This window comes from Aspergillus aculeatus (assembly GCF_001890905.1).
Source record: "Aspergillus aculeatus ATCC 16872 unplaced genomic scaffold ASPACscaffold_2, whole genome shotgun sequence".
In the NCBI taxonomy this organism is placed as follows: domain Eukaryota; kingdom Fungi; phylum Ascomycota; class Eurotiomycetes; order Eurotiales; family Aspergillaceae; genus Aspergillus; species Aspergillus aculeatus.
The window spans coordinates 2,024,487-2,038,416 of NW_017962977.1; the positions used below are offsets into that span (position 1 = coordinate 2,024,487).

General features: G+C 52.5%; 3 protein-coding genes across 3 annotated transcripts; all 3 read left to right on the top strand.

The window, feature by feature from the left end:
* Window positions 1–2,399: 2,399 nt before the first annotated feature.
* Window positions 2,400–4,367, top strand: sebA (putative C2H2 transcription factor (Seb1); the record flags this gene model as incomplete). Its single annotated transcript, XM_020203231.1, has 2 exons — window positions 2,400–2,991; window positions 3,127–4,367. The coding sequence occupies 2 exons, from the start codon at window positions 2,400–2,402 to the stop codon at window positions 4,365–4,367; spliced, it is 1,833 nt and encodes a 610-aa protein (XP_020060308.1).
* An 847-nt stretch (window positions 4,368–5,214) lies between these two features.
* On the top strand, window positions 5,215–8,244 carry ASPACDRAFT_75486 (diphthine--ammonia ligase family protein). Its single transcript, XM_020204466.1, has one exon. The coding sequence runs from the start codon at window positions 5,602–5,604 to the stop codon at window positions 8,044–8,046; it is 2,445 nt and encodes an 814-aa protein (XP_020060309.1). The 5' UTR covers window positions 5,215–5,601; the 3' UTR covers window positions 8,047–8,244.
* A 505-nt stretch (window positions 8,245–8,749) lies between these two features.
* ASPACDRAFT_39586 (putative phosphatidate cytidylyltransferase) lies at window positions 8,750–11,471 on the top strand (the record flags this gene model as incomplete). Its single annotated transcript, XM_020200614.1, has 2 exons — window positions 8,750–9,302; window positions 9,376–11,471. 2 exons carry the CDS (start codon window positions 8,750–8,752, stop codon window positions 11,469–11,471), a joined length of 2,649 nt encoding a protein of 882 aa, XP_020060310.1.
* Window positions 11,472–13,930: the final 2,459 nt, after the last annotated feature.

Sequence of the window (13,930 nt, forward strand, 5' to 3'; positions counted from 1 at the left end):
ATGGGGATGTCTATCTAAAACGTGAATAATGAGTTGGCCACAAGACAAGACAAACGGAGACCGAGAGGAAGAAGTGGGAAAGCCACATATCTCCATAGTTGGCCGTAGTGTAACTACAAGTGAACTAGAGTTACCAAGTTACCAGTTACCACCACTATCCATCCCATAACTGTCATTTGCCTTACAGTAATGAACTCTCTCTGAAACAGTGTTAAGTGTCACTGAGGATAATAATCTGTGATGATATATCAATCGTTATTATCACCCTGTTGTGATGAGGTTCCAACAGTCACAAGCAGTTCCTTTTCTCGCTTCTACACTTTCCCGTACTTTGCTTGCTTGCCATTGGAACATGAGCATCTCCGCATTTACGCATTTACCCATCCGTGACCGTCAGACGTGTGTGGTCTGGTGGTAATAAATGGACGGAGGGCCGACTTTCCATGCACCATTGAAATGGGGCTTGAGGCCGCCAATGTTCCCACTCGTGCTCATGTGCTCCACGCACTTACGCCTCTTTGGGATCCCCGGCCGAGGTGGTGGGGACGATTTGCTAGTGAGTCGACGCTGGGATTCGCCCTCGCCATCTGACTGTCTCTCGAACTAAGCTCCGATCCAACAGCATCCAGAGTCTCCACTCCCCAAATTGAGGAATAAATGGCACAATATTTTAGTATATGTATTGTCGATACCTGTCTTGTATTGATCTCAATATCCGTCCTCCTCCTCCTCCTTCTTCTCCTCCTCCTCCTTCTTCTTCTCCTCCTCCTTCTTCTTCTCCTCCTCCTTCTCGTCCCAGTCTCTTACTAACGTAGATGTCCGCATTAAAGAGGTACGTACAGACTAGTAGGATGGTAGGAGTAATAGTAGTAAGGTACGGCGTAGTGGTATGGTACAGACTCCGTAGTATCTACATGTATTATAGTAGTCCGCAGGGTGTTCCACCTCCCGTTGGTTTTTGGTCTCCGCTCTCTCGAATTTCTAAACTGAATTGGAACTGAGATGTGCACCGCCGGCGCCAATCTGCTTTCTTTGCCGCCCCAGACTAGAAAGTCTACTCAGCATTGATGGTGCATAAGATGGTAAGAAATAATGACAATCACCGGTTGGAGAAAATAGGATTTCCTATTCCACCTCCTTCCCCCCCCCCCCTCCCCTCCCCTTCTCCTCGGCCCTCTCTCTCCGCTTTCCATTGTTCCCCGAAATTTATTCAAATCATCATCCAGAAAGTCTAATATGGAAACGTTCAGAAAATAGAGCAAGAGACACTTTACACACAAAATTTGGAAGAGAGAGAGAGAGACGAGAGGAGAAAAGAAATTGAAATTGAAATTCAAATCTTCTGAATACACTGTCAAAGACATGATCGAAGACAGCCAAAGCAAAATAACATATGACACAGTACCTTGTCCGGCAGATTTATTAGATGATTTATTAGTCTTATATTACAATTACGACTATTATAGAACTGATTGCTCTCGACTTTCCTACTGGCACCACCACCCTAAAGTAAAGTTCCATGCAGGCCCATCTCACCCCAAAAAGGCTCGCCAGGCTAAAAAGTACGGCTCCAGTCCTACTGCTCACTACGTACGGCGCTACTACCTCGTAGCACAAGCAGATCAGTCGCTCTTTTATCCACTGCCCATCCTTCTGGCCGTCTTTTCCTCTTTCCATATCGGCCCTGTCTCTCATTTTCCCCGCGACTGTCCTCCTCGTCCCTCAAATTAATCTTCTTTATTTCTTTCTTTATTTTATTATTATTCTGTTCTTTTATTATTATTTTATTTCATTTTTGCCCTTTTTAGACTCGTCTCGGTCCTCATCTGGTCGTCCTCTCTTCTTCCCTTCTTTTTTATCTCTCTAGTCTTAATTCCCCTCCCTCTCGCTCTCTCTTTCATTTGCGTCTTCAGTCTTTCGGTTTCCTTTATCGAGCGCGTTCTAAACCGACTTCATTCTCTGGTTTGGATCGTATCGATTAGAGGTGCCTGTCCTTCCTTCAAATAGACTTGCGATACAAGCATCAGATATAATACCACCACAACCACCACAACCACCACGAACTATCGTTCTTCGCATCAATATCACAGCGCTGTCTCATTCACTCACTCCTTCAAGTGCAAGAGACTATCAACATTCTTTCCAACACTGTCGTTCTTGATATAGACGACTTCTTATCGCTTAGTGGTCCCGACTACAAGACAGAAAGCTTCGCGCAGTCCAATAGTCCGGGTATACTAACCCATTGATATACTTATTCTAATCACATTTAGCAGAGTAGATCAGACTCTACTCGCTTGTGCAACCACAACACTTCACAATCTGTGAGTCTGATCTCCAAATATATGTGTTCTGGAGACCAAGGGCTGACTCAAGGATGGTAACCAGCTACACTCACAATGGACGCAACATACACAATGGCGCCGACATCGGTGCAAGGGCAACCGTCCTTTGCATACTACCCAGCTGCCGACTCGCAGCCCAGACAACACTTCACCAGTCACCCTTCAGATATGCAACACTTTTATGGTCAAATGCAACCGTTCTCCCACGCCCAACAACAACACCACCAACACTGTGTGCCGGATCAGTCTCTCTATACCGCTCAGTCTGTCATGAACATGCACCAGATGGCTACGACGAATGCCTTCCGGGGTGCGATGAACATGACGCCTATCGCTTCTCCTCAGCCGTCCCACCTCAAGCCCACCATCGTCGTGCAGCAAGGCTCACCAGCTCTGATGCCTCTGGACACAAGGTTCGTAGGCAACGACTACTATGCCTTTCCCTCCACTCCGCCGCTCTCTACAGCCGGTAGCTCTATCAGCAGCCCGCCTTCCAGCATCGGTTCCCTCCACACGCCAATCAACGACAGTTTCTTTGCTTTTGAGAAGGTTGAGGGCGTGAAGGAAGGCTGCGAGAGCGACGTTCACGCTGAGATCCTAGCCAATGCCGACTGGACTCGCTCGGATTCGCCTCCCATGACACCTGGTACGTACTAGTTCTTGACTCTCTTCAGAAAGATCCGTTAGCGGCCTACACCACGCGCTGCAAGAGTGCAAAATGGCATTGGTGGATGGTCAGTAGTCTAGGGCTATTCGGTGAAACTAACTCAACTTGTTCTAGTGTTCATCCACCCCCCTACATACACCGCCTGCCAGACCTCGGAGCTCTTGTCTGCCACTAGCTCTTGCCCATCCCTGTCTCCATCGCCATCCCCTGTTGCTTCGACCCTGATTGTCCAGCCCCAGTCCGCTCTTCCTCTTGAACAGTCCAACTCGGACTTCTGCGACCCTCGTCAACTCACTGTCGAGTCTTCAATCAATGTTACTGAGTTGCCGCCTTTGCCCACTCTTGCATGTGACGAGGAAGAGTCGAGGGTTGTCCTGGGTGGTGAGGCTGTAACACTTCCGGTTCACGAGAACCTCTCCCCTGTGTTCTCTTGCTCCTCGGAGGATCCCCTGAGCAGCCTACCCACCTTTGACAGCTTCTCGGATCTGGACTCCGAAGACGAATTTGTGAATCGCCTGGTTGACTTCCACCCCAGCGGCAACGCTTTCTACCTGGGTGAGAAGCGGCAGCGTGTTGACTCCTACTCCCTTGATGAGGAAGAGTTCTTCAGTGAGCAGAGCTTTGACGAATCAGACGACCAGGATCTGTCCCAGACCAGCCTTCCATTCCTTGGTGGCTCCGATTTCTCCGTCCAAGCTACTGTCAGTGACGCTGCTGAGGAGATGAGAACGAAGAAGCGCAGTAACTCCCGCAAGTCACCCAAGAGAGCTGGCTCCGAGAGCGACGCGGACTCTCTGCCCAAGAAGGCACAGGTTTCCGCTAGTGAGTCGGATTGCACAGCTGCCCAAGTATCTTGCCAGACCCGCCACAACTCGGATGCTAGCATGTCTAGTTGCTCTGATGCGCCGACTGCCCCGGTCTCCGTGAACCGCCGTGGTCGCAAGCAGTCGTTGACAGATGATCCTTCCAAGACCTTCGTGTGCACTCTTTGCTCTCGCCGCTTCCGTCGTCAGGAACACCTGAAGCGTCACTACCGCTCCCTGCACACGCAGGACAAGCCTTTTGAGTGCAATGAGTGTGGCAAGAAGTTCTCCCGCAGTGATAACCTGGCCCAGCATGCTCGCACGCATGCTGGCGGATCCCTGGTGATGGGTGTTATTGATACCAGCAGCACATCCTCGCAGTCTCCTTTCGAGGATCACAGTCCCAACACCATGGGTGCGGTTCTCTATGAAGCTGCCAATGCTGCCGCCAACAAGTCGACGACCAGCGACTCGTCCGATGAGAGCATTATCGAGACGCCATCTGCTGATCGTCGAGCCCCCAAGAAGCGCAAGCGTGACGCGGATGCTTGATTAGGTCGTCGACTTGGTTTCGAAGCCATCATGATGATATGTGACCAGGAGCTCCCCTATATCACTTAATCATATACTATAAATGACCAACCATTTCCATGGTTGGTCCAACTGGGTCTCTTACGGTTTGGCGTCCGGGTTTTGATTCTGGCGGCGACCAGGAAGGTACAGGTGCATGGATTATTTTTTATTTTTTGAACGGTCCTTGGAGTCGAATCTCCCGAAATGCGACTTCGAGGCACCAATTTTGGCGAAGCATTAGACCGGCGGCAAAGGAACTTGGGCGCACAACATTTGGGAGTCCACGGTTGGACCAAAACTATAGAGCGCGTGCATGATGACTCTACACTGAGGCACTGGTGATTTTGGGTTGATTTCCTTTCTCTCTCGTCCCCCTCTTATTTCTACTCTCTCTGACAAACATCCTCAACTCGATTGCGAATGGCCGACTCGGACCACCAGACTTGGTCCAGTCGCTTGTTTTCGTGTACCCTATTCCCCCCTCCCCAAACATTCTCCTTTTTCATCTCTTTTCTTCTACATACTTCTCGTTGATTTACCCTTCTGTGTCCACAATTTCCACCTACCCTGTTTTGTTCTGCTCCTGTGCAGTACTGTGCTGGCCACATGTATACTTTAATATTGATCCCCAATCGTTGCCTCATACCCCTGTGCGCATACCCCCTTTTCTTTCCTTCTCTGTCACTTGTTGCATCTACATTGTGCATAATAACCCCATATCTGCCCTTCATGTGTTGAGCGTGCCATTCGTTCTGCAGCATAGCTTGTGATAATTGAGAATTGTGAATCATCAAGATCCCATACTGTAGTCGTTTGCTTTCTTGTAGACAGACTGAATTTGGGGGTATACTGAGTAGTTCGCTGGTCTTGGAAAAACCCGCATTTAGCTTATCTTAGCAGCACTCCGCCTCGGCAGATCTTAAAGTCACCCACTTCACTTGATCTTCTAACAAATTTCTGCTTGGAGAGTGCTTGTCGGATCTTGAGTTGCCCTTTGATTTCAGGCCAAGCGAGCATTACTAACCAATAGTCTTTCTCTGATGCTCGACCCAGTCGCTCTGCTGCGTGCCTACCTTCATCCCTAGATTTGGCGAATACTGTCTGCGGGGTGCCCGAATCCGACCACGGAGAAAAAGAGCTTCGACCCCTCATTAACAGCAGCCTCCATCCAACACACTCTTCCTTGTCGAACACGCATACTACACCAGTCACTATGCCACCTCAATCGCACCTCCAACCACCATCGCCGCCGGCTCCAGGCGCTGGTCTTAATGTGATCGCCCTCATCTCCGGCGGGAAAGACTCTCTCTACTCGCTCCTCCACTGCATCCGCAACGGCCACAAAGTGGTCGCATTAGCGAACCTCCACCCCGCCGCCAATGCGCAGCCAACAAACACCACCAGCACCGACTCATCACCAGTATCATCATCGAATCCGCTACAACATGTCCCGGAAGAAGAGGAACAAGACCTGGACAGCTTCATGTATCAAACCATCGGCCACAGCATCATCCCCCTCTACGAGACCGCCCTCGGCATCCCGCTGTACCGCCAACCCATCCGCGGCGGCGCGGTCGACACCTCCCGGATCTACCGCTTACAAGCCGAGGACCAAATGGCGGACTCTCCCGGCCGTCAGGACAGCAACAACAGCAACAACAACAACAACGACGCGAACAACGCCGAGGAACAAGAAGATCAGGAGGAGGCCGACGAAACCGAATCCCTGATCCCGCTGCTGAAACGCATCATGCAGGCCCACCCGGAGGCCAACGCCGTCTCCGCCGGCGCAATCCTCTCGACGTATCAGCGCACCCGCATCGAGAACGTGGCCGCCCGGCTGGGGCTGGTGCCCCTGGCGTGGTTGTGGCAGTACCCCGTGCTGCCGGATCGGCGGGCGACGGAGGCCGGCCTGCTGGAGGATATGGCGGCGGCTGGGTGCGAGGCGCGGATCATCAAGGTTGCGTCGGGCGGGTTGAATGAAGGGTTCCTGTGGGGGGATGTGGCGGCGGCGGATGGGCGGGTGCGGGGTCGGATTGTCAAGGGGATGAGAAGGTTTGCGGACGCGGAGGATATTCGTGGCGCCGTGTTGGGGGAGGGCGGCGAGTATGAGAGTCTGGCGCTGGATGGGCCGGCTTGGTTGTGGAGGTGTCGGATTGAGGTTGCTGGGTGGGAGGCTTGTGCTGGGGATGGTGGGGTGGGGTTTGTGAGGTTGAAGGGGGCGAGGTGTGTGGGTAAGGATGGGGAGGGCGACGGTAAGGGTGATCGGGGCGGTCCGGAGAGTGTCAGGCGGCCGGATTTGTTCGATGAGGGGTTTGAGGAGGTTTTGGGGTCTGTCTTGGGGGCTGAGGGTGCGTTGGTTGCTACGGGGGACGAGGAGGAGGAGAGGAGCTTGCATAGTGCGGGCTCGAGGGTCTGGAGTGAAGGGCTTGATTCGGTTCAGACTACGGATGGGAGGACGTGGGCGATTGCTAATGTCACGGCGCCTGAGGCTGGTCCTGGCGCTGCTGAACAGATGAAGGCTATTGCTGAGAAGATTCAGACGATTCTGCGCTCCTCCTCGAGCCGTGAGGTTCCTCGGACGACGGCCGATATTGTCTTCACTACGGTGTTGCTTCGCTCTATGTCAGATTTCCCCCTGATGAACTCCATCTACGTCTCGATGTTCAAGAAGCCAAACCCCCCGGCGAGAGCTACGGTCGCCTGTGGTGCTAGCCTCCCAGAAGGCGTGAATATCATGGTGTCGGCGGTGGTGGACTTGGGTTTGAGGGAGCAGCGGCAAGGCCTTCATGTCCAGTCGCGTTCTTACTGGGCCCCCGCCAATATTGGGCCATACTCGCAGGCCATGTCGATACCTCTGCAGGGCCCAGAGCAATTGGTGTACATCGCTGGTCAGATCCCTCTCGAGCCGGCCTCGATGGAGATATATGGCCTCGAGGAGACGTGGTTCAAGGGTTTTTCTTCGCGAGCGGTCCTGTCTCTTCAACATCTATGGAGGATCGGTGTGGCTACCAACGTGGACTGGTGGTTGGGAGCTGTCGCTTTCCTGACGGGAGCCGATCATATCAAAAAGAGAGCCAAGATAGCTTGGAATTTGTGGGAAACAATGCACCACAATCAGGAAGAGGAAGAGGATGCCGACGACGAGTCGGGTCTGGATGCGTGGGACCTCAAGTATGGTGGACGAGCCCACGAGCAGGTCAAGGGTGTCTCGAAACCCGGACTACCGCGGTTCGACGTGGTGCAGTCGGAGGGATCTATGATCCCTGCTTTCTTCGCCGTGCAGGTAGAAGAACTGCCTCGAGGAAGTGATATTGAGTGGCAGGGACTCGGTTTCCGATGCGATCAACTCAAAATAACCACCGAAGAACTGGAGTTTGGACGCCAGACCGTGGTGACCACTGGCCAGGATTTGGGCTACATCGGCATCGAGGTGGATGCGAAATGCTCTGGGCCTGACTTCGAGTCTTGCCTCCGCTCGATCCTGCAGAAATCCACGCAAGGGTCGAAGAGCCCCCATATAGTCATATACACGACCCAGCCATTGTCCAATGATCCCTCCTGGGGTCAGATCGTTCCCTGCAAATCGGCTTGGGGATCGAAGGGTCGGCAGCTGGCCGCGGGGGTTATCGTCCAAAGGCAGAAGCCGTCTGCATAAAGAGCTAGGACTCGGAACGAAAGGATCCGTGTGACTTCACGGTTGCATGCGCATAGCAGTATGATACCGTTCATGTCGTTTTAGAATAAGAACACTGTACATATAGCATCTTGAGTGTTGATGCCAGGAAGTGGCTTTCAGGTGAAGACAACTGTGGCCTCACCTCACTTTTATCGAAGAGTGATTTGACATCTGCTGTAAGCCGATAGCGATAGGGTCAGATGAGATCAATCGGAACAGTCCGATGGGCTGACTGCCGTACCCGATTAGATTTCAGGGCCTTATGACCAAGATACTAGGTAAAAGGCCCTGAGAAGAAAGGGGTTCAATCCTTTATTACCATCTCCTGATGCACGCCTGACGTGCTGAGTCGGCATGTGATTAGCGAAAAAACCCGCTCCCGCCTGTTGGATCCTCCGATCTGATCAGCTCTCGATAACAACTTCCACTCAACCTGTCATCCTTCCTCCTTCTGCGCCCCAACACTTCCCCACCACCACCACCACCACCACACGCACCATAGATTCAGGGCCAATTCTTTCGGTATGACTACTGTTTTTCAAGCGTGCTATATTACACATGTTGTAATGACTAATTTCGACTATGCTCTATAGTCCGTCCTTTCTTGAACCCTGACCTATGTTTATCGACATGACGTACGCGCTCTAAGAACAGAACCGGACGGTCTGACCAGCAAACACCTATGACCTCTACACAGAGCCAGGAGGAAGATGGGCTACTTCCCAACAAAGATCCTGCATCGGACCCTGAAGCTCACGATAATCTACGACAATTCTCCCGATCCCCCCATCCTTACACTCGTCCGGGTTCGCACTGTCCCTCGCTGCCTGTGGATCCCGGCGACCGAGCGAAGCCCTCCCGCTGGCCCCGGACCTCGAGTGATAGCGGCACAGAAGCCGACGATGAGAGTACAGGTCTTTTAAGAGGGTTGCCGGCCCCTCCGCTGCGACCGCGAAAAGGATTGCGTTCGAGTATTCATGGCGCAGGCGAGATCGATCAGTGGCTCCCCATCTTGCGCCCGTGGCCGTCGATAACACGGTCCACCTCGCGGAGTTCGCGGCGGAGTTCTGGAGAGGATGCGGAAGTCGGGCCAGCCGAACTACGTGAACAGGAATACCGCAGAAAACGGGTTGCCATCCTACAAAGGCTACTGGAAACCGCACTACTGCTCTCAGTGGGTGTTGTTGTCCTGGGACAGGAGAGCGCGAGAGTGGCCGCTTGGGCCTGGAAAAAAGGTGCGCGGACATCTTCCCCGTGTGTGTGAGAGGCCTGGACTCACCTCTTGACTAACCCGGTAAACACTTGCAGAGCTTGCCACCTTTTTGGTCATCGTGATCGGTCTCTACACCGCATATCCTCTGCATCGCGACGGCCGCCTGCGACTTTCTCGCCTGTTCACCTTTGTCGTCCCTCCCGCCTTCGATCCCGCTCCGTTGCTTTACCCCGTATTGATACCCATCTACGTTTCGCTGTCTCTGGCGCATCACAATCCTTCATTGATACTGCCTAATATTCTTCTCAGTCTTTCATCTCTCCCTGTCAAAGTCGTTCCGCTGCGCGAATGGATCCACGGTTGTAGTGTTGTCCATTGGCTGGTCACATTGATCCCGATTGTCGTTTCGGAGCATCTGTCGGCAGGTCCTTCATGGCCGAAACCACTAACTCTTCGTGGCCTGGACGCGGAAGTCTTGACTCTTATTTTTCCTTTCCATCAAGCGTTGATACCCACTCTAGATTTCTTGTTGACTACCAGCATCCTTCCCGCAGAGCTGCAGCTTCTAACCACCGTTTTAATCAATCTCTACTTATTTGCAACATCCCCCCAGGCCGAAATCCTCAAGGCGTTGCTATGGCTGGGAGGCATGTGCACCTTCATCGCTTGCCGGGGTGTGCTACGATGGGAGGTTGCCTTGGCTCGAATCCCGACCTGGAAGTTCCGACGCTCCCCTAGTGCTTCGCAGTCGCCTCGCAGCATCTTCAATGCGATCGATCACAAACTCTGCCAAAAGCTCAGCAGAACAGGCTCCTCGGAAGATAATCTTTCTGATAGTGATTCGGCCGATGGGGGCTATGTGCTGGTCTCCCGCAAAACGATGTTCGACTCGCGCGACAAGACGCTGTCCTACGGGCTAAGTATCGGCAAGCACAACAATACGGGCATGGAGGGTACTCGCCGGCGATTCCGTACCGCGCATCGTCGACGACACACCTTTTCGAGCTTCGACGATGTCAAACGAGCGGAGAAAGTTAGGACGACACCGGGAGGTCGCAAGAAGCGATCAATGGCGCCCGGACTAGCCTCCTTCCTATCACTTACTGTACCTCAAGCACAAGTCCGGAAATGGCTGTATGCCCTGTATGTTTACATTGCCGTTCTGATGATTGTCATGGTGCCCGTCCGGTACTATGTCAGTGATCGAGCATTGCAGAATGGAGAGCCCTTCGGGTGGGCATTGGGGTACCTCTTCGGTAATATATCTGGGTTTAGGTTTTGGGTGCTTATGTGGGGTTTGGAGTATTGGATACCTCTTCCAGCTCGTCTGGATAGCGACCCCTCCAATGCATCATGCCCGTTTGGCTGGGTTGAACATCTGCGGCAAGATACGTTCGGGGAGGCTAATTCGCGCCTCCTAATTGCTGCCTATTGCATCCTGGTACTTGTGACCGGCCTGGCTGTTGTGCTACAACTCAGTCCCATCGCAGAGGTCGACACCCGACGCAAGGTTTTCCACGGGATGATGGTCTCGATGTTCCTTCCGACCATTTACATTGACCCCCTGTTCTGTGCTCTCGCGTTGAGCCTCGCCTTGGCTATCTTCCTGCTCCTCGACTTGTTCCGAGCCTCTCAGCTGCCACCGATCTCCCGGCCGCTGACGTATTTCCTGGCGCCCTACGTGGACGGTCGCGATCATCGCGGTCCCGTCATTGTCTCCCATATTTTTCTTCTCATTGGATGCTCGATCCCCTTATGGCTTTCCCTGGCCGATGTTCCTCGGACAGGAGAGTATCCATGGGAGGGTTGGGACGTAATGAGTCGCGATGTCAGCATGGTGAGCGGCATTATCTGTGTCGGGATGGGCGACGCGGCGGCCTCCCTCATCGGTCGCCGGTTCGGCCGGCGAAAATGGTTCTGGGGCGGGGGGAAATCGTTGGAGGGCAGCGTGGCTTTTGCAGTCGCTGTAACCAGCGGGCTGATTGTTGCACGAACCTGGCTTACCCTGGGCCAATGGTCCACGGACGGAAGTGACGGGACGAATCTCATATACCCCTGGCTCCCGATGGTGTTCAAAGCCATTCTCGCAGCCGGCGGGACAAGCGCAACCGAAGCTATTCTGACCGGGTGCAATGACAATGTCGTTGTACCGGTCGTGCTGTGGCTGTTGGTGAGAGGGCTTGGCATTTAATGCGGTTGACTTCGGATCTAGTAACGATTACAGCATGCTTTGGTGGAGCGCTTCTGCCGATGTCTGCTTTGCTATATACCCCATAAGACGAAGCGCTGCAAGCTTGGGTGGATTCGTGGTGTTTCCCCCCCTTGCTTTCAACTTTCTCTTCTCAATTTCTATTTTCTACGGTTACCTTGTGTGTCATCCCTTATTCAATTAATTATCGCGAGCGAATGGATAGAATCATCAGCCTGATGGTGATGACGTGGAAGACTGTCCTCGCGGGTCATGGCGTGCTCCGCTTGTGAATAACCAGCCCATTATGCGCCAACACTATGTAGATAGGTAGCTTCGAGTGAGTGCCAGAGGCAAACCCCTCCCCACAATCAGGCAGCACCCTAGGAAGACCCATTCGCTGCATGCATGATGGTCTGAGAGAAACAGTTTCGTACCTGAATCGTACTTTGTTGTTGTCCGCTTGTGATTAGCCTAGCTAGCCTACTTTAAGTCACTCTAGCTTGAGAAGCTAGGAAGACTCGTCCGACAAGCTCAGGGAACGGTGCTGTGCGCCGGGCGGGTTTGAGCTGTGTCGATCGCCACCGACTGAGCGTCTCTACTATGACCAGACAGGTTTAGCGGGGGATCAGCCAGCAAGATCAGGCAGCGGGTAGAGATTTGGGTGGACAAGGCTTTTTGCCTTTTTGCCCCATCAATGATCATAGAGTAGCTTATCAACCCGCCTACGATCCCGGGTTCCTTGAAGGGAGGAGGGAGGCGGGGAGGGGGGCTCTCGCGGCAAGTGGCAAGGTCGGATGGGCACTGCAACTGGGCTCTCCGGGGTCTTTGTTGGTAAGCAGCCGCGTCCGGAGAGGTAGAGGAGGCGGGGAGAAGAGGAGGAGGAGGAGGAGGGGGAAAAAGAGAGACAAGAGGATTGAGTCATTTGATGCGCCATTCATTCGTCTTATTAGGCGAGAGTGCGGATTAGCTTGTTGGGTGATTTGCTTGATTTTAGGTTGAGGGAAACATCGGGTGTCACTGACATTGACCCAGAAAAGTACCTTTGAGTAACAAGTAATTACCAACTTAACAAGTAACTTGATTTTTGTTTAGGGAGAGAAAAAGTGACGGGAAAGTGGTTGAGTCACCAGATGAGGACCGTCAAATTACCAGGTGTACTAGGTAAGTTATGGTAGAGATGACTCGACTCAACTGTGTTTCGCTGATCATTTGGTCTGGGTGCTGATGATGTTGATGGCTGATGATACAGCAAGTGGCTGTGTCGATGGGATAGAGATAACTGTACGGAGACATAGACCATCACATCATAACTTGATCGTGAACTGACGAAAGTGCTCATGTAGATTATCTCACTGGTATGGATGGACATCTGCAGTTGCACTGTACAGTAGGTATAGTATCTACTTCAGTATGAGTATGTGGCCCTCTGATGGAGAAGAAAGTGATGATTGCATCAATCCATGTCTCGAGGACGGATACTTTCCCCAGGCAATCCACTTGTTATCGCCTGTCCCCGGATTCATCCTGTTCCGGCCGCGTCTTATCTCTCCGTCTTGCCTTTCTCAAGGCTGTCAGGGCTGCAGTGGGAGATAGCAGGAACCTAAGTTTCCATGAACTGTAGGGTAGTACTGTACTGTACACCTCCCCCTTAATCGAAGCATGATGCAGACAACCTTGGTATCTCGATGTCTTCTCAGTCTGTAGTACATCGTCAGTCTGTATTGTATGTCTCCGAGAACAATCACTAACTTATCCAGGACGAGTAGGTAAGGTAAGGGTGATGACGGTGGACTGGGAAGTACTACGCCTAATGGGTAATGTGGAGATTGTCACTGGGTGGCCATTGGCCGGGACAATCTATTCGAGGACATGCCGCCCTCCTGACCGCCTTTGTTCTTCTCCGAAGGTCATTCATGATCTTATCGGCGGTCACGCTCCTCAGTCCAGTCCAGTCCCTCTCTCTCCCTTCAGGCTGTGAGTGACTGTCTCTTCTATTCCTACCTACTCAATACAACAATTCTTGCATGTCCCACGGGTCCAGCTGCTGTTCCCGCCTTTCCACCTTCCCCCGTCAATCACATCATTCTCTCTTTACTACTACTCTCCTTCTACCTTTCCTCCCCCCCCCTTCTTCTTCCCATTCTTCAGTCATCGCTCCTCCATCCCTTGTCGTTGTGAGTGACTTTGAAACTTATCTACAAACCTACTCTTTCTTCTCGTTCTTTCTTTTTTTCCCTTCCTGCAAGCCACGGTCTTGTTTGCTATCAGTCCTTCGGTTACTTCCACGCCTCGATCTACACGACATACTTCGTCTGCCGAAATTAGTATACGTCTATCAGCACTGCACCAACAGCTTAGGCCACACCTCCACCTCCACCCCCCTGTAGCTGTCGCCTCCATCCTATCATACACACCCCCGTCTGTCCGCCTCACCGCTCTCCTGCCTCCTACAGCGCCGA